Consider the following 20,050-nt stretch of genomic DNA (forward strand, 5'->3'; position numbering starts at 1 on the left):
ACACAGAGTACCTGTATAAAAAAGCCCAAAGCCGACTGTACTTCCTCAGGAGGCTGAGGTCTTTTAACATCTGCAGGAAGCTCCTGAGGATGTTTTACCAGTCGGTGGTTGCTGGAGTACTTTTCTATGCTGTGGTGTGCTGGGGGAGCAGCACAGCAAAGAGGGACTCATCCAGACTGGAGAAACTGATCAGGAAGGCTAGCTCTGTGGTCGGCATGAAGCTGGACACTCTGGTGACAGTGGCAGAGAAGAGGACCTTAAAGAAACTGATGGACATTATGAACAATGCCAGGCATCCTCTGCACACGGCCATAAACAATCAGAAGAGTCTGTTCAGTGACAGGTTGCTTCTCCCAAAGACAAGAACTAACAGACTTAAAAACTCCTTTGTCCCACACGCCATCAAACTGTTTAACTCCTCTCTGGAGGGGAGAGGGAGGGGAAACAGGAAACAGGAGGACAGCCTCACTGTACAATACCTTGTGCAATACTTTTTGTAAATAGTCAACAGTGCAATAGACTCAATACTTGAAATGTGCAATTCACTTGTATTTTTATTTTTTATTCCTATTTATTCTATTTATCCCCTTTGTATATTTTATTTATATTTGTCTCTGTATTTATATGTGTGTGTGTGTGTGTGTGTGTGTGTGTGTGTGTGTGTGTGTGTGTGTATGTGTGTGTATGTGTGTATATATATATATATATATATATATATATATATATATATATATATATATATATATATATATATATATATATATATATAACAATTCTGTAACTGTAACTTCGGTCGTTGCTGTGCTTTTTTTGGAAGTCGAATTTCCCAGAGGAACCCACCCGAGGGATTAATAAAGTTCTATCTTATCTCTTATCTTATCTTATCAGTAACACACTACAACGGCAGGGAATCAAATCCCGCAGTGCCAGACGTGTTCCGCTGCTGAAGCCAGTGCATGTCCCGGCCCGTCTGAAGTTTGCCAGAGAGCACATGGATGATATAGCAGAGGATTGGGAGAATGTCACGTGGTCAGATGAAACCAAAGTAGAACTTTTTGGTATAAACTCAACTCGTCGTGTTTGGAGGAAGAAGAATACTGAGTTGCATCCCAAGAACACCATACCTACTGTGAAGCATGGGGGTGGAAACATCATGCTATGGGGCTGTTTTTCTGCCAAGGGGACAGGACGACTGATCCGTGTTAAGGACAGAATGAATGGGGCCATGTATCGTGAGATTTTGAGCCAAAACCTCCTTCCATCAGTGAGAACTTTGAAGATGAAACGAGGCTGGGTCTTCCAACATGACAATGATCCAAAACACACCGCCCGGGCAACAAAGGAGTGGCTCCGTAAGAAGCATTTGAAAGTCCTGGAGTGGCCTAGCCAGTCTCCAGACCTCAACCCCATAGAAAATCTGTGGCGGGAGTTGAAAGTCCGTGTTGCTCGGCGACAGCCCCAAAACATCACTGCTCTCGAGAAGATCTGCATGGAGGAATGGGCCAAAATACCAGCTACTGTGTGTGCAAACCTGGTAAAGACCTATAGTAAATGTTTGACCTCTGTTATTGCCAACTGTTAGAGCCAATCTATAGAGAAATATTTTTGATACTGTTTCAGTTATTATGTTACATGTTTAATTTTGTATGATATGTTGTTAGAGAATAAATGCTGCGCGTTTAATTTGTATCGGGTAAGAAAACATTACAGCGCATGTGTGGTAGCAGGTTAGAGTGAGCCAGGACGGCAATGGAAATGTGCGCTGTAGCAGCAAATAGTTTTTTGACCGTGACATCTTTTGTTTGTATGTACGAGTCAGAAATAAATCTGAACAGCTCACATTAAGAAGTGGAAGAATTATTTTTTCGAAGCTTGGGACAGACATTCGCCACTACATAAAAGTCAAAAAACTAGCGAGTAATGGAGGAATGTTTTCTGCGGTGGAGCCACCGACTGAGACATAGAAAAGTTACCGGATCGTCGGCATAAGGATGCCTACACACAACAACACGGCGAACAGCTAAGTAAAAAGTGTTTTGTCAGATGCATCTTACCTGTGGAAGTAGCATAAAGGAGTTTGTGCAGTACACCACCCGACAGCTGTGCCGAAGAAAATCATTACGGCTTAGCGGTGTTATATAATTACATTGGCGGACGACATTAATGACAGTGTGGGTGTAGTTACGCGTGATGACAGCCAGAGGGCGATGACAGACAAAGGTCTGGAGTTCAAACTGCATCAGCTTACAAAGGTGAGAAGAGGCAAATTAGGACAAGTGACAGCACAAGAAGATGAAACTGAGCGACTTTTGAGCCATGAAATTCTGCCGGCTGTAAATGATGTGAGAGAGGCACTGAAAGTTTACAAGAAGTTGTATGAAGAGTTTCAAGAATGCAATTATGCAGTGTTGCTGTGTATTAAAGATGAGGAGGAAAAGGAGGCTGACCAACAACTTTGGTTTCAGCCAATGTCAGAACGATGTTTGCAGTTCATTAATAGAGTTAATACATGGATTGAAATACAAACATGTGATCAAGAGATAACTCCCATGGACAGTGCATCCAGAGTGTCAAAAACATCTAGAGTGTCAAACAAGTCTAAAGTATCCAACACGTCAAGGGTGTCGACAGCATCGTCAGAGCGTGTCAAGGAAGAAGCTAACAGAGCAGCTCTGATGGCACGAGCAGCGTCTCTGAAAGAAAAACAGGCTCTAGAGTTACAAGAAGCAGAAATTAAAGCTGCAAAGGAAAGACTGGAAATTGAAACAGCCATTGCTGTGTCTACTGCCAAAGTGAAAGTGTATGTGGAATGTGAAGGGGTTAAGTCTCAAGTGAGTGAAACCAGACTTACGGTAATGCCACGTCGTGACCTCCTGAAGATGAATAACGAAAATGGTCATGGCAACGTAAAACACACACCAGGGAAGCCAACAGAGATAGAGAGGTCTGCCTCTTGAAGGAATCCTGGTGATCCAGGTACTGCAGCAGGGGCCATACCTAAGACACATAGAACTCCACTGCAGGGGCCGAGCCAACGCCAAGATGGTGTCTCACTTCAGGAGACCAGACCAAGTGAGCTTTATCAAGTTATGCAGAAACAGGCAGATATCACAGAGATGCTTGTAAAGAACCAACAGCTGGCTCGGTTACCACAAAGGGATGTGCCAGTGTTCCACGGAGATCCTTTGGAGTACAGGTCGTTTATGAGGGCATTCATGCACGCTATTGACACCAGAGCTGATAGCAATTCAGACAAGCTATATTTTCTGGAGCAGTATACTCGAGGCGAGCCTCGTGATCTTGTGAGGAGTTGTCAGCATATGCCTGAACATCGGGGGTATGAAAGGGCTCTGCAGCTGCTTCAAGATAAATATGGAAATGAGTTACAGATTGCTAGCACGCTAATTGAGAAGACATCGAAGTGGCCACAAATTAAGGCTGAAGATGGAAAGGCGTTGAGCGCATTCTCTGTATTCCTGGTGAGCTGTCGTAATGCCATGGAGGATGTGGACTATATGGAAGAGATGGACAACCCTGCAACTATGAGGGTCATCATTTCCAAGTTGCCATTTAAAATAAGAGAGCGCTGGAGAATCCATGCATATGATATCCAGGAGCGGCGCTGCAACAGAGCAAGATTCACAGAGCTGGTGGCCTTCGTTGAACGCCAAGCAAAGATCATGTCCGACTCACTCTTTGGCGATCTTGAAACAGCAGTGTCAGACAAGGTTATGAAAAAGCCACAGCAAGGAAATAAGTTGAAGAAAGACATTAGACATGGGAGCAGCTTTGCTATCAAGGTTAACCAAGGTTCAGAAATGGACAAAAGAAGCAGAGTGAGTAAGAACCAGAGTGACCTGTCACTCAACTGCGCCTTCACAAGACCTTGCATGTTCTGTGGGAAACTTCATACACTGCAAGAGTGTTACAAGATTAGAGAGGAGACTCATAAGGATAGAGTGGACTACTTGAAGAAAAACGGACTTTGCTTTGGATGCCTGCTAAAGGGTCACATGAGCAGAGATTGCAAAAAGAAGATGGTGTGCGAGGTTTGTTCACTCAAGCATCCAAGTTTGTTGCACTTCTCAAGTTATGAGGAAGAGAAGCCTCCCGATGAGGTCAATATGGGTAGCACTGCTAAAGGCCCAGCAGGGTTGTCTGAAGAAAAGGAGACAAGTGCCTGTACTGGGGCTGGAGGCAGCTGCGTGCTTGCCATTGTACCTGTAAGGGTGAAGTCCTGCAAGAGTGACGAGGCTGTGGAGGTTTACGCTTTCATTGACCCAGGTAGCTTTGCATCGTTCTGCACCGAAGCCTTGGCAAGGCAGTTGAAGGTGCAAGGCAGACGAACCGAGCTAACGTTGAGGACCATTAATTCCAAAAGTCGAGAGGAGAGTTATGTGCTCACAGAATTGGAAGTCAGCAGTCTGGCAGACAACAACTTTATCCCACTGTCAAAGGTCTTCACACAGAAAAGTATTCCTGTTTCCAGAGAGAACATCCCACTCCAGAAAGAGGTTGACAAGTGGCCGTACCTACGCGAGGTGCGGTTGCCTCATATTGAGGCTGAAGTGGAGCTTCTCATTGGAACTAAAGAATACACCATATTGGAGCCATGGAAGGTGATCCCAAGTGAGGACAATGGTCCATATGCCGTAAAGACAGCACTTGGATGGATTCTGAATGGACCACTCAGAGAAACAGATACTGCAGCCAATGATGTACAACCATGTGCTATTGTGAACAGAATAGCCATCGACAACGTGGAACAACTGCTTGTACGACAGTATAACCACGACTTTCCAGAGCGTCACTGTGATGATAAAGCAGGAATGTCTCAAGAAGACCACCACTTCATGGAGTCTGTGTCAAGCTCTACTCGTCTCACTGATGGACACTATTCTATAAAAGTCTTCCTACGAAGAAGTCATGCGTTCAGATGCCGAACAATCGAAGTGCAGTGTTACAGCGTGCACTGAGCCTTCAGCGCAAGCTGAAAAGGAATCCTGCACTCCATGAAGAATACACTGAGTACAGGATGATGGTGCATATCTTCGGTGCGACTTCTTCTCCCAGTTGTGCCAACTATGCACTGCGAAGAACAGCAGAGGAGAACCGCAGCAAATCATCACCTGAAGCTGTAAGCACAGTTCTGGAAAATTTTTATGTTGACGACTGCTTGAAGTCTGTTGCCACGGAAACTCAAGGTATGGAGTTATACACAGACCTCACTGAATTGTGTTCTGGTGGAGGATTTCACCTAACGAAATGGACAAGCAACAGTCGTGCCTTGCTCTCATTCATCCCTGAGCATGAGAGAGCCAAAGATGTCAGAGACCTGAACTTGAACCATGACCTGCTGCCTATGGAACGTGCTTTAGGAGTTCTATGGTGCCCTGAGTCTGACGCATTCAAGTTCAGGATTAACATCAAAGAAAGACCTGTGACGAGACGTGGAAAACTTTCCGTCACCAGCTCCATCTACGACCCACTGGGATTCCTTTCCCCAGGAACTCTCCCTGCAAAAATGATCTTGCAGCAGTTATGCAGGGAGGGTCTTGCTTGGGATGATGAGATTCCAGAACAGCTCAGTCATAAGTCGAACAAGTGGTTACAAGAGCTGTGCCAGCTGTCAGAGGTAACCGTACCCAGGTGTGTGAGACCATTGGACTTCGGTCCTGTCGCAACAGCACAGCTCCACCATTTTTCTGATGGGAGCGAAAGTGGATATGGAACAGCATCATACTTGAGGATGACTAGCAATGACGGACGGGAAAATCCCGTGTGGCGCCCATGAAGCAAACCACTATTCCACGAATAGAGTTGACTGCAGCTATGGTTGCTGCAAAGACAGACAAAATGTTAAGAAAGGAGCTTCAGATGAATCTTCTTGAATCTACATTCTGGACTGACAGCACAACTGTGTTGAAGTATATTGAAAATGAAAATCTTCGCTTCAAGACATTCGTGGCCAATCGCATTGCGGTCATTAGAGAGCTAACAAATCCCCAGCAGTGGAGGTACATTGGTACAGCAATCAATCCAGCTGATTGTGCATCCAGAGGGCTTGCACCATCTAAGCTCATGAAGAATCTAAGCTGGTTCCACGGCCCAGCTTTCCTGAAAACCCCAGAAAGACAGTGGCCAGAAAGACCTGGCAAGGAAAGGATTGATAAAGATGACAGCGAAGTGAGGCATGCAACCATGGTGCATCTCACAAATGCAGCTGAGAATGTTCACACGTTGAACAAGCTGATCAATCACTACTCCAGCTGGCATCGAGTGAGGAGAGCTGTGGCATGGATGATCAAACTCAAAGACTTACTGCTACGATGATGTGAAAAAAGGAAAGAGACGTACGTTAAACAGAAAGAACAAGACAATGAATCAATGCAGACAACACTTACCCTGAAAGATCTGGTGCAAGCTGAGACAGAGATCATCAAGTTCTGTCAAAGTCAACAATTCCAAGAAGAGATCACCATGTTAAAGAAAGGCAAGTGTGTGATAAAGACTAGTCACTTGAGGAAACTTGATCCCGTGATGCAGGACGGAGTTTTGAGAGTTGGTGGTCGCCTCGCAGCTGCTGGGATGCCAGAACATGTGAAGCACCCAGTCACTACACCAACAAAGGTTATGTTACAAAGTATTGAGTTGTATTTTTGTTATTGACCAAATACTTATTTTCCACCCTGATTTACGAATAAATTCTTTACAAATCCTACCATGTGGGTTCATGGATTTTTTTTTCACATTCTGTCTCTCACAGTTGAAGTGTACCTCTGGTGCAAATTACTGACCTCTGTCATCATTTTAGGTGGGGGAACTTGCACAATTGGTGGCTGACTAAATACTTTTTTGCCCCACTGTATGTCTCAACCGTCCTCTCTGCCTTCAGGTCCTAAATGATGCTACTCTGAAGGACATTCGAGAAATGCTTTTGGAGAAAGATGAGTGACATTCAGGCTTTCCTGTGTCTCGTCACACAGCAGTCTGTGATAGAGTATTAAAGCACTCCCACTTACAGTGCGACATCATGAACTCATCTTGTGGAATGAGAGAACATGTGGTGTCAGGAATCAGGATAACAAAAGCCAAAGTTTTTATTATGATGAAGGCTAAATTATGCTATAATACAAGGAATTCAACATCAACTTTAGTCTGTAACTATTGCAATGCACAAAACCAAACAGCAAATAAACCTATTTAGCTTTTTCACACCTAATTACATTTTAGCTATTATGCCTCAACCTTGGTAGCTTATTCAATTACCACTTTGACAGAGAATCCTCTGTAGCTCCTTTTATTGAGACAAATGCAGAGTTCAGAAAAAGTGGAAGCCCTAAGGGGAATAAAAGCCCTGAACTGTCTGATAAGACCATGTTTCAACCCTCAAGATTTTTAATAGATGAGACAGGTGAACATGTGTTATCCCTTTAATAGTCCTGAAGCCAGGTACAAGGGCAAATTACCCTATGAATGTAAAATCCTGAGTCCCACGTCCGCCTGTGGCTCCTGGTAAAGTGATAGCGTGTTATTCGATTAACGTGGTGGAACATGTAATTAGTAAGCCAAGCTGAGCACTCAGACAGGAGCCTCAATCCATTAACCATTCGATCCAATGTGATTAGCTCTGCATCAAAGGCTTCATGACTTTGATAATATGATGATAATACCAACCCATCCTGTTCCAGTAGAGTTGCTCATGTCACCAGTCACACCAGTCCCATCAAACCAGTCACTCGGTCTAATTACAGGTTCATCCTGTTTAAGTGGTTTATGTAATCCTCTCCCAAATAAATCATCCTGGATTTATGCAGTAATGGTGAAAGTAGCAAACGGATATCTTAGGAGATGTAGGTGTAAACCCTTAAGCTACGTCCTTAGTCAGATCTAGATTTTTAGCCTGATAATTCTCTTTGTTCTCATTCTGTGGATTTATTTATTTTTTGTCACTTCCCCTCCAAAAGTAATCATTGTGTGTCTCTGCAGGATTGTTTTGTGCACCTTTGTAAACCCCAAAAGGTTGATTCTGTTCATCTGGTGTTTTCAGTAGGAGACACATTTCGTCACTCATCCAAGTGACTTCTTCAGTCTCAGCTGACTGCAGGTTTCCCCCAACTGTATAAACAGTACCTTTGCACAATGAATGAAACTAGCCCACAGTGAGCGGCTGAACAGAATCAACTTTTTGGGATTTTCTTACCTGGATGATTGAGCATGCAACAAGACACCTTTGTAGACTTGTTTTCTCTCTTGGGTGCCACTTTATGTATCTCTGTAGTTGTTTTCTGCCTCATTTCTTTCTGTGCTTTTTTGTAGATGTTTTGCATTTCTTTGTGTTTCTCATTTAGCAGTTTCTCTCTGGTCTGGCTTTTGTGTCTTTGTGTGGTTGCCTGAGTCGAGAGTGAAGCAATGGAATACTAAAAAGTTTTCCAGTGTTCATTTACTATCAGTCAAATGAAATTACCATTTTTAAAAGCCAATTAAAACAATGAATTGATTAATTAAATTTGCATTTAAATGAAGTAATTAAAAGATCACATGTCCAATCCAGTTATTAGCTCCTTATTAATAGACAGAATTAGGAAATGGAAACTGAATTATGTTTTCATTTCTTACGGGTTTTTAATTCATCATTTATATGCAAACACTGAAACGGTCGACAGTTACTCTATTGGCATATTTCACACCCCTTGGAGCTTTAATCAAGCAGAGTTTTGGTTCTGGCAGCCCGAGAAACATCTCAGTATCAGCTGATCTCCGTGCTACCCGATATCAGCTGATGGCCATCCTATTGGCTAAACTCAAATGGGATGAGCTACTTAAGCACCAAAGCTGGTGTTCTTTAGGAAACGAGTGAACATGCTAAGCATTCACCTGCTAAACATCAACATGTGAGTGTTATTTTTGTGTGCCCCATTATTCTGAGCAGTAGATCAGTTCTTTGTTGCCTTTTGTGTCTTATTTCCTAGTTTGTATTCCTTTGTGCTTTTCCCGTCTTTTTGTGGTAATTTCTTGTCGCTGTGTAATCATTTCTGGGTCCCTTTGTTGTCATTTTGAGTTTCTTTTGTGGTCTTTTGTGTTTCCCTGTGGAAGTCTTTGGTCTTTTTGTACTGTGAAAACTGGAGCCCTGACACTTTTCCCAAACGAGTCCCCATAACATGCCAACCTGACTGTAAACAGACACCCATAGCACAAGTGACACCAGCACACAAAACACACAAACTCACAATATAGAGAAGAAGCCAATCGTTAGTCTGTCGGCACGTGTCAGGATGTTGTGATTTTAATCAGACTGAAACAGAATCCAATAACTTGCTTGAGTGGGATTCATGACAACTGTATGTGTGAGTGTGTGTGTGCCTTTTTGGCCTCTTTGCGTTATTGTTCTGTTGTTTTCTCTCGGGCACATGTGGTACAACAGTAAGCTACCTGTGTAATATTGTGTGGGCCTCTTTTATGCTGTCACAAACAGCTGACCTGCTGGGGACCTCTTGGGGTGTACTATGGCGTCTGGCACATGCCCAGTGGGTGCAGCTTGTTTGCTTGTGGATCGTGATGCTCAGTCAAATTGGAATGTGGAGCGTTTGCAGGCTGGGTCAACACCTCGGGCAGTATGTTGTGTTCAATGAGCTATTCCTAAGCAGTTTTTGTGGTGCGCTGCGTGTATTTTCCTGCTGGACTGAGCCAACAATCTGCAGCACTGATTGTTGGGTGGGGATAGCGGTAATTAACCATGCACATGAATACCATGATCAAAGGTTTCTCAGCAGAACATATGCACGTGTGTACGTGTGAATGTTTGTGTGTGTGCATAGCAAGCTGGTAAAACCCTTGTAAAAATAAAAAATTTTATCCTGAAGAAGAGAAGCAGATTTTCTGCCTTCTCACTTTGCATTAGACATTCAGGTGAACACAGCCCAGTCAAACTGAGCTTCTGCGAAAGAAAGTTGGGTAGTGTGACTTAAAGATGTGATTTAAAGATTTCTCATTTTACTCCAGTAACATTTTCAGATTGCATATTAAAGTTACTAAACTTCATATATCTTATTTAATGCAAAGCCACTTGGTCAGCTGGGTTTGCAAGGGGGGGTTTTCTTTGAGTGCTTGAACTTCCTCCCATAGTCCAGGCTCCATACTCTTTAGGTTGACTGGTGATTCTAAATTGACTGTGGATGCTTTTATATACATTTAGCTATGCAGTTTTAGCCCAATCATTTCCAACCTACCATGTATAGCACGTGACTACTGATCCCTGAAGCCACATCAGAAACGGTCTCTGGAACGGTTGCTGTCAAGAAGGAAGGAAATGAGAGCAGGACTAAGAATCACTGACAGCAGGTTTAATGAAGTGATGAACTCAAATTTGAAAATTCTAGTTCACTTCTATAGAGGTCAGAGGAGAAATATATCAGTGAATGTCTACAGCCGTCTGTAAAACTCATTGGAGACTCTGTCATAGTTCAGGGCGCTGTGGATTTTGTCAAAACTGATTGAATTACAAACACAGAAAAGCATGTAAGATCTTGATCCACCATGCATTACTATCTGGAAAGCATCTGATTGGTAACAACTGATCCCAAACACACTGCCAGTGCAGTAAAAACATACTTTTACAGACTAGACACACTCAGTCATGGATCGGCCTCCTCAGAGCCCAGACATCAACGTTATTGAAGCAGAGTGGGATCATCTTGACAGAGAACAGAACAAAAGGCAGCCAACATCCAAAGAAGAGCTTTGAATGTCCTTCAAGAAGTCTGGACAACAATTCCTGAAGAACTGGAACTGATAAACAGCCAAAAAACTGTTTTGCTTGTGTTTCATTTCGCCTTCCTTCGTGTCCTTCACTTGGTTCCTCCACTATAAACTCATCATACATGATATAAAATCTGCAAATGGTGGTGAATGCCAGTAAGGAAAGGATCTTGAATCTCATTTGTGTACTTCATTTTGACCACTTATTTGTACACTATCATCAAATTTCAGTTTGACATTAGCTTTAATCATAGACTGTGTTGTCTGTATGATATGTATATTTAACATTAGATGCTTGGTTCCCTCTGTCTCGCTCTGCGATATCACTCTCAGTGATATCTTACCTGGTTAAATAAAGGAAAAATGATGTGAAATAAAGTAAGGTCTTCTATGAAGATTGTCAGATTCTTCCTTGCAAAAGAATGGTAGTTAACCTGCACTTCCACAGCAAGTCACGGTGCTGATTACTGATGAAAGCCCCACTTCGTATGCAGGGACAAAAGCTCTGCCTTCTGCATCTCAGAGAAGCCAAATCAGCTCTCATCACCTGATGATGCTTTTATAGCAATGGATTCGACTGCAAAATGTTAGCCTTACTGGGATGAGACAGGAATCGGCTGATCTCATACACGAGCAAATAATAATATGAAAACTGAAGAGAATTTTTTTTCTTTTAGCCTTTAGAGTTGAACTAGGTATCTGTGAATATTTAATATATTAAGACTAGATTCCCAGTAATTTTGTAAATCTGGAATGCTAAATTGTAGCTTTATTCTCAAAATAAAAATGTGGAATAATTATTAAAATATGACATTACTTTTGAAAATATTATCTCTTTTATAGAAACGTTACTTTTTTTCCCCTTCCACCTAGCCGACTGTGTGAACGATGGAATTATGAGCAGGAAAACTGTTTGTGTGTGACAAATTCGGTTTTCAATGGAGTCCTCAAGAGCACATGGCTGCAGGCGTAACCATAATCATGTTGGGAGTGTATTTGAGGCTGCTGAGTGAATTTAATCTGTGGTGGGTTTTTTTCAGTTGGGGGGTGGGTAGATGAGGGGGTGGTGGATGATTTGAAATGGTCTAATTTAGGAAGCAGCTGCAGAGACAGACGGGGCACAAGTATTAGTGTACTCTGTTTGTATTTAATAAATTATTCACAATCTAAGTTGTGCTTTACGGTAAAAGAGAGTGAAGATTACAGGAAAAAACTGATGATATGGACAGAAAAGTAAAGGAGATGCAAACCTGCAGGAAGTTAGGGAGGTGGTGTAAAACAGACTGAGAGAGTTGCAGAGAAACAGAATTACACACATACAGAGACAATCAGATAAACATAGACAGACTTTATTGGAGTGAAATGAGACTTCATACACAATTTAAACAAATAACAGGAAGAAAAATGCAATTTTCTGTCTATCTTGGATCAAAGAGTGAGATTTCTTCTGCTTTTGAAAAGTGGAAAAGAGAGGTTACCAGTTCTTACATGTAATAGAGAAATTTATCCATTCATGGGCAATGCAGGTGCCCCCTAAAACACTCGGGTTTACTACAAATTATGCAGACCTACAAATCCAGACTAATTGGAATGAATTATAATTTGTGGAGTACACTATTACAATATAAATGTTACAACATGACACTATGAAAAGCCTCTATCTTCTGGTCTAACAGTGAAAAAAACGACTTTTAAGGCCTTTGCCATTTAATTGTGTTTTATAATGTTACAGCTTTATTCCTAAAATATGATACATGATTTAGGTATATGATTTAATTCTTAATATATTAAGAATTTATTCCGATAAACAAGTAAAATAAAGATATTATAATGAACAATACAAACAATATTGTTAAGTATTACTGGTTATTGCTCTGTGACTAGCAATGCAGCATTCTTCCTGATAAACACCGGCGCCATCTAGCGTCTATCTAGGGTTACATCAAGTCCTGCAATATTCTAGGTGGTGGCGTCATCACGTCAACCTTGACGTTGTCGTACTGTGGACTCTGTGCTTTGCACGGCATCGGCGGGGACTTTAGCAATTTATCCAGTTACACTGATAAATTGATTGATTTAATAAGGTATGTGTTAGTCATGTGTTCTGCTGCTGCTTTGCTGCGTCCCCGTGTTTTCACTTATGTAACTTTAGACAGAAATTAAAAATGCCACTCAAAGATATCTACATGGGCTAACTTTACTTGCTAATCCTTGCACGCCCAACTCTTATTCTATTGCTGACCAATTTAACTCCGTCTGTGTAAAATCTTAACAAAAGCTTAGTGTGAATGGCTTAAAAGACATGTTGCATGTATAGAAAGCGATTATGTTTAATTCGGCGTCATGCAGGACGTAATTTGGATTGAATGTTGTACTGTAGGTGCTTTGCCTTGGTCACTGTCGTTAGTACCAGGGGTTGACTTTATTTTAAGCCAAGGCTGGAGGGTGACAGCAGCCCATACACTGACCTGTGGTTGTATTCGTTGCTGTTGTGGTCAGATTTGACATTTTCTGTAAGCTGCTGCTCAGCTGCCTTAGACTTTGAGACTTACCGTTGTTTCTCAGAGTTCGCCGACTGTACTTGCAGCGACGTCGCCTCGTGAGTACAGTGGACAGGTAACGGACGCTTCTTAGCCGTCCTAGTTAAAGCCTGAACGTTAATCGCAACCACCGCGACATCAGTTGCATCTGCTTAGTGTTTGGACTACCTGCGTTTGTGCTTATCAAATCCGGGGCCTCATTTATCGAAAGGTTCTCAGATTGGTGCTGAGCATTCACCTGTTTGTTCATGGAGCCATGTATGGAGTGTTTAAGTTCTTTTAAATGGGAATGCTTCTTAACCTGACTTATTATCAGTGCTGCTGCCAATAAATAGTTTTAATAACTAAGCCAAGTCCAATCCAAGTGGACAGTAACTAACAGTTACATCACAATACCTTATTACACATAAAGATTAGGGTGTAGTAGGATATGAAAGCCAGGCAGTCCATATTTCGAAGACTTGCTCATTTCTAGCTCTATATTCCCCCTCGATCTTCCTAGACTCCGCTCATTCATGATCAAAATACCTCTTATTTACTTCAAATGTGGCTTCAGCTTAGCTCCTCAGCTCATCCTTTGACTGAAACAACCCCCTTTAACCCTGCTTTCCTCTAATTGGCTGCCTTCTGCAAACAGAAGGTAGCTTCAGTGCCTAGATGACCATATTAGCGACACCTGCTGTCTTTGATGTGATAAAGAGCTAAGAGTAGGAAAAGCTGCGTGACAGCTGAGCTTGTACAGACACTGAACGCATTATTTCAAACTCTATCATGTTTACTTTGAGCTTTCATTGTACAAGTATTTACATGATAGAAAATAAGGAAATGCATAATATGGCCTCCATCCATCCGTTTATCCAATTCAGGGTCGCAGGAGGCTGGAGTTTGTCACAGACGTCATAAAGAGTGTGTTCAGGAAGTTCAGTTTGTATTTTAGCTTTGTTATCACCTTTTATAGAGATATTATATTCTATATTAATTCAGTTTGCACTCATTGTATTTATATTATTAAAAAACAGTGTCATTTGTTGCTCTTTAAAAGCGTGCTTAGTACAAGAAACATCCTCGTGTGCATCATTAAACTTCCATAATGCAGTGCTTCACATTTGCACCCGATATAAGAGATGTGTACATTACTGTGAAACAAAACCATCTCACCCAGTGGGGAGGTTGAGTAATGTGGGCTGGATGTAGTCTGAGTGACTTTAAGCAGGAGTACACTGTGTTTGCGTTTACTCTGCTGCTGTATGTCCTCAGATCAAAGATGGCCCTCACACTAGTGTCCTCCAACAAGTGCGCTGGCGGATTCCAGAAGGTTTTTGAACATGAAAGGTGCGACACATCTTCAGACACTCCTTTGGCCTCACCTTCAGTGACTTTCTCATGTGTGTAAAAGTGTATAAATGTGTAAGAAGACTGCACTAACGTGTTTGTATTTACTCTGTGCAGCACTGAGCTGAAGTGTAAGATGAAGTTTGCAGTCTATCTGCCTCCAAAGGCTGAGACCGACAAGTGTGCCGTCATGTACTGGCTCTCTGGTGAGTTTTTGAGTCATTGTTTACCTTGATCCATTAGATTAAGGTGTGTAAATGTTAAACGTTTTCTTAGATCAGTTGAGGAGTTTTTCTCCTGTTTAAAAGATTAGTAAATAAGTCAACAGGAAGATCCTGACTCGGTATAATGTATGACAGGTGCTAAACAATGCATTGTTTGTTTAACTGAAGAAGAGAAAATAGACCTGAGAGGGCAAAAAGCTGGAATTAGTCTCAGTTTGGTTAAAAAAGAGAAAAAGAAAATGATGATGATTTCAATTTTTTAAGTCAGAATTGAACATTTTCTCACTGTAAAGAATTGTTAAATCAAATTAGTAAAAAAACTCTCAAATTTATACCTGTTAGCTTAAGATTTTTAAGTTCGCTAACCATGCTAAATGATTGGCTGAAAGCGATAGGTGTATAGTTATGGACTGTAGAATTAGCTAAAATTAAATGGATAAATTGTTTGCTGAAAGAAACAAATAGCTGAGAGCAGTTAATAGATTGTTCAATATTTTTAATTGCTAAAAATTTAAAAAAAGATATTTATCAATATCCAAAAGTAGCTAACAGCGTAAAGTCATCTATAAGTAGTGGCAAAGATATTTAAAAGTAGCTTCAACATAATGGTTAAAAAGAAATAATAGACGAAGGGTTAACTGTAAATGCTTAAAGTTGTTTGCTAAAAGTAATGGAGATATGTTTAAAATGTTAGGGTGAAACGGTGGTGGCATAATAGCAAATCTGGTAATAAATGCATGGCTATATTATGTTTTTAGGGATGTAGAAATACCTATGCAAACTGTGAAAATCTATAAAGAAAATAAAAGTTCACTGTGACTGTAACAGTAAAGCCTCAGTCACATTAGATTGTGACGAGGAAGAATCAGTGATTTCCAGGTAACTGCATTGGATTTATTTATTTTTTTTACAGTTGTTGACAGATTGGTCTCCCAATCAATAGGCAACAAGATCTCAAGTCGCACTAATTGTTGCAGTAATTTTGTTCACTCTGTGGTGTTCGACCACTGTTATCCTTACGTGGCTCAATCACTCAGGTTCTCCTTCTAAATGACTGTAGTATGAACGATAACTTAAACACAGCCTAACTGTTGAATTTTGTGAAAAATGTTAAAATATTGACTGATATTGATTAAAAACTTTTTCGTGAAGCATGAAATCAAATGAACGTATTTGGACAGCCTTCAGAAGATGATTTGATCATAAGCTATCATGCCTGTTCAGAGCAGCGGTGACTGCGGCTCATCAGTTTTCACTGTCTCTCTGCAGGCCTGACGTGTACGGAGCAGAACTTCATCACCAAAGCCGGCAGTCAGCTCGGTGCTGCGGAGCACGGCATCATCATCGTAGCTCCAGACACCAGCCCCCGTAAGTTCACCATCTGATAGTAAGCACCTCAGCACGAGTGCGCTTACGTCTTTGTGCTGATTCCCACGGTTTGTTTTGAAGTCTTGATTCTGCTCAGTGAAATCTCTATGAAGGTTATGGTGGGGCTTCAGCGTCTTTAGAGCTTTTGTGACTGACCAACCATGTGTCATCCCTCCTAAGGTGGCTGCAACATCGAAGGCGAAGATGAGAGCTGGGATTTTGGCACTGGTGCTGGTTTCTACGTCAACGCCACCCAGGACCCATGGAAGACCAACTACCGCATGTATGCCTACGTCACCGAGGAGGTATGACGGATTTAAGTCTTCCACGTCCAGCAACACCTGTTTTTCCTAAAGCTCCTGTGATTTAAATAGTCTGCCTCGTCTCTGTCAGCTCCCTAAACTGATCAACGCTAACTTCCCCACCGACCCAGAGAAGATGTCCATCTCTGGCCACTCAATGGGCGGCCACGGGGCGCTCATCTGTGCCCTGAAGAACCCGGGGAAATACAAGGTACTGTACTATTCACTTGTACAAGAGAAAAGGCTTCATTAATGAGGGCAATTGGTTCATCTCTATAATCTCTAATAGATTTAAATTAGCTTTCATTTTTATTTTGTTTTTTAATCATAAATGACATTTCCTGTCATTAATTTGTCAGTCTGCTTCTGCTATGCCTTTTAATAATTTTTGTTATGTGCCAGGGATAATGAAAAGTTGTGAACTGTGTATGTCATTTTGACTGTTCCAATTATCAGACAGATTAAATTAAACGTTTTAAGTGTATCTGGACACACTAATTGAAATATTCCACATCTACACACAACATGTTTGCTAACGACTCTGACTTCAGTCTAATTGAAGTAAAGCTGCGTAAACGCTGGAAGCAATCTGCTCGTTAACGACCATTTCTTTTTTTTTTTCCTTGATAAAAATGGTGCAAAAAACGAATGCATAAGGACAAAAACTGTGATGAAAATCAGAGCTAATGAAGATGTGTAGATAGGCTCAGATAGACGGGATTATACAGGCGATTGCATTTATTAAATTTTCAATTTTATAAAGTGCCAAATCACAACATTTGTTGCCATCAAGGCACTTTATACTGTGAGGTAAAGAGCCGAGAATCAAAGAGACGTAAGGTGTGGTGGATTCTTTGGTTGTATGAGATTTGGTTTTCATGTCTCAATTGCTCAGTTATGTAGTTTGCCTAAGTACTCTTTTAAAAAGCCAACACCAGTGAAACTAGTAAATCATTTTTCTTTATCAGATTTGTTTCATTAAAACTTCAGGAATCTCTGTGGAAACATTTTATTGTCACAAAATATCACATCACCAGAACTCTTGCATCCTGTCAGCCTCGGCTGTCCTCTCTCTTCACTTTCCATCAGTAGAAACACATTCTGAATAACTGAAAGATGCTGATAGATCCTGATGTGTCTCCTGCAGGCTGTGTCTGCATTCGCTCCCATCTGTAACCCGATGCAGTGTCCCTGGGGACAGAAAGCTTTCTCAGGATACCTGGGCCCTGATAGGTCAACATGGGAGGTAAGAGCACTGAAGTTAGTGGCCAAAGAACCTACTAAAACGTGACCCCTAAGCTGCTGGATGAAGAGTCAATGAGAGTTTCAACGAGGAGAGTTTGGCCACCAGAGCAGAAGAAACGGGTGATAATGGAGCATGATCATGTGACTTATGCAACTCGTCATTATTTCTTTCAGGCGTACGACGCTACCGTGTTGGCAGCTTCGTATTCCGGTCCTCAGCTCGACATCCTCATTGATCAAGGCAGAGACGACCAGTTCCTGTCAGCTAGCCAGCTTCTGCCCGACAACCTGATCGCTGTCTGCTCCGAGAAGAAAATCCCTGTCGTCTTCAGGCTGCAGCCGGTCAGTTCCTGTAGTCTCTACAAAGTAAAAGCTCTGATTCTTGTCAGAGAAATCAGAAATGTCTTCAAATAAGTCGTAGAGCAGCTGAGAAAATGAAGTTTATTTATTTTTGATCTTCATATTTATGCAACACCTGATCTGTGTCACTGTATGCTGTTTCCTTCTGCAGGGCTATGACCACAGCTACTTCTTCATCTACTCCTTCATGAACGACCACATCAAACACCACGCCAAGTACCTGAATGCCTGAACAGCCAACGCAGTTTGACCCCAGCCAGATCACTCTGACCCTGCTGCCATCATTCACCTTTTCTGTTTCATTTCTCCTCCGACTTCCTGTAGCACTGAGTTCACCCGTTTCTGGGAACTAAACAAAGCATGTCAGCTCACTGACAATTCGTCCCACTTAGAAGCCTTTGTGCCTTCACTGTGAAAAGAAGAGAAACTTCTGTGTTTAGTATTTTTTTGGGGAGGTGTGGTTACAGCCACGTTTCTAATATCAGGAAGTATTCTTGTGACCCGACTGCCAGCATGTGGATTTTCTTCTGGACTCAGAGCGGAGACTGGTCAGTCTTTCATAAGAATAAAATAAAAAAATAAATCTTGCTGATAAATTTTGGTGTTTTGTCTTCATTGCATTGCTGTTGAGTGTTTTTTATTTAAATTTGATTTCTAAAGCACCAACTTTGAACAGTCGACTCAAGAAGCTTTATATTGGAAGGTAAAGACAGTAATACAGAAGGAACCCCAACCACCAGATGAACCAGCACTTGGTGACAGTGGGAAAGAAAAACTCCAGAACCAGGCTCAGGGAGGGGCCGCCATCTGCTGCATTTGATTGGGGGAGAGAATAAAAGACACTCTGTGGAAGAGAGGCAGTTTTAGTAATTATTAGTGATTAAATGCAAAGTGGTGTATAAGCACAGATTAAAATAAGGTGAGTGAAGAAGCAGCAGCCTGGGTCAAGCAGTGTAATGAAGGTTCACCTGATCCATCAGCAATACCAACCGGGAACGTTTTAAGGCTAATCTTAAGTGGGTGCCTGCAAGTCAGCAGTCTGAGAGTGTAGCGCTCTATTGGGGTAATATGGTACTATGAGGTCTTTAAGATTAGATGGCACTGATTATTTCATCTTTGTGACTGCAGTTATATAATCGGCCCTTAAGACAATTTTAAAGCTTAAAATGAGCTTCAAAGTCAATTCCAGCTTTAAGGGGTTAACATTTCTTTCTTGCATCCTTTGGTCATAAAAACAGTAACAGAAACATCCGTTTGTAGTGATGCATGCTGTTTTTTTAAACTTCAGAATGGCTAATATACATAAAAAAAAAGCTCAAAAATACAGTATATGAAGTTTTCCAAACTTCATGTAAGGACTTACTTTGACATTTTTCCTTTTAATTAAATAAATATTGAGTTCATGTTTTACCATTTAGAGATTTTATTGGGGATATTTCACTGTTTCAAGCCTTTTGGGTTGATTATGTCCTCCTTTATCCTCAATTCATCAAATGGCTGCTCATCTGTCAGCCTGGTTCTGCTGCAAGTCTCTACCTGTTAAAAGTAAAATCTTCCTCCCTACCGTTGCCAAGTGCAACTTAGTGGTTAGCACTGTTGCCTGGTACAAACCCAGACTTGGTCTTTAAGTAAGATGTGCACGTTCTCTAGTACTCTAGTTTCTCCTGCCACCAAGAACCACGCTATATTAATGCTGTCCAGTTTGACCGAGGAGACTCGTTCAATATCAGAAATGATGCATCAATAGAGTCAAATTTTAGAGAAATTCAAGGGAGGAGAAAAAAAACTTATACAAATGAGCCAACAACAGACTTTTGTTTCAGGTGAGGTCTTTACTGATAAAGTGAAATACAGTACAGTATATACAGTATTCACAGCAGTTAAGGCGACGTTACAGGGACTATTCATGCATGTAGATTTG

The 20,050-nt window shown here is 41.5% G+C and overlaps 1 protein-coding gene across 1 annotated transcript; it reads left to right on the forward strand.

Annotated features, from left to right (window-relative positions):
- Positions 1-12,725: 12,725 nt before the first annotated feature.
- Positions 12,726-18,725, forward strand: esd (esterase D/formylglutathione hydrolase). The gene is made up of 9 exons (XM_085435412.1): positions 12,726-12,842; positions 14,556-14,630; positions 14,748-14,836; positions 16,124-16,222; positions 16,403-16,527; positions 16,616-16,735; positions 17,672-17,770; positions 17,944-18,111; positions 18,281-18,725. The coding sequence occupies exons 2-9, from the start codon at positions 14,563-14,565 to the stop codon at positions 18,359-18,361; spliced, it is 849 nt and encodes a 282-aa protein (XP_085291538.1). The 5' UTR covers positions 12,726-12,842; positions 14,556-14,562; the 3' UTR covers positions 18,362-18,725.
- Positions 18,726-20,050: the final 1,325 nt, after the last annotated feature.

The sequence above is a fragment of the Copadichromis virginalis genome, linkage group LG16 (genome assembly GCF_057382275.1).
Source record: "Copadichromis virginalis isolate Kocher_CV1m ecotype Utaka linkage group LG16, C_Virginalis_male_GT1.1, whole genome shotgun sequence".
Lineage (NCBI taxonomy): Eukaryota > Metazoa > Chordata > Actinopteri > Cichliformes > Cichlidae > Copadichromis > Copadichromis virginalis.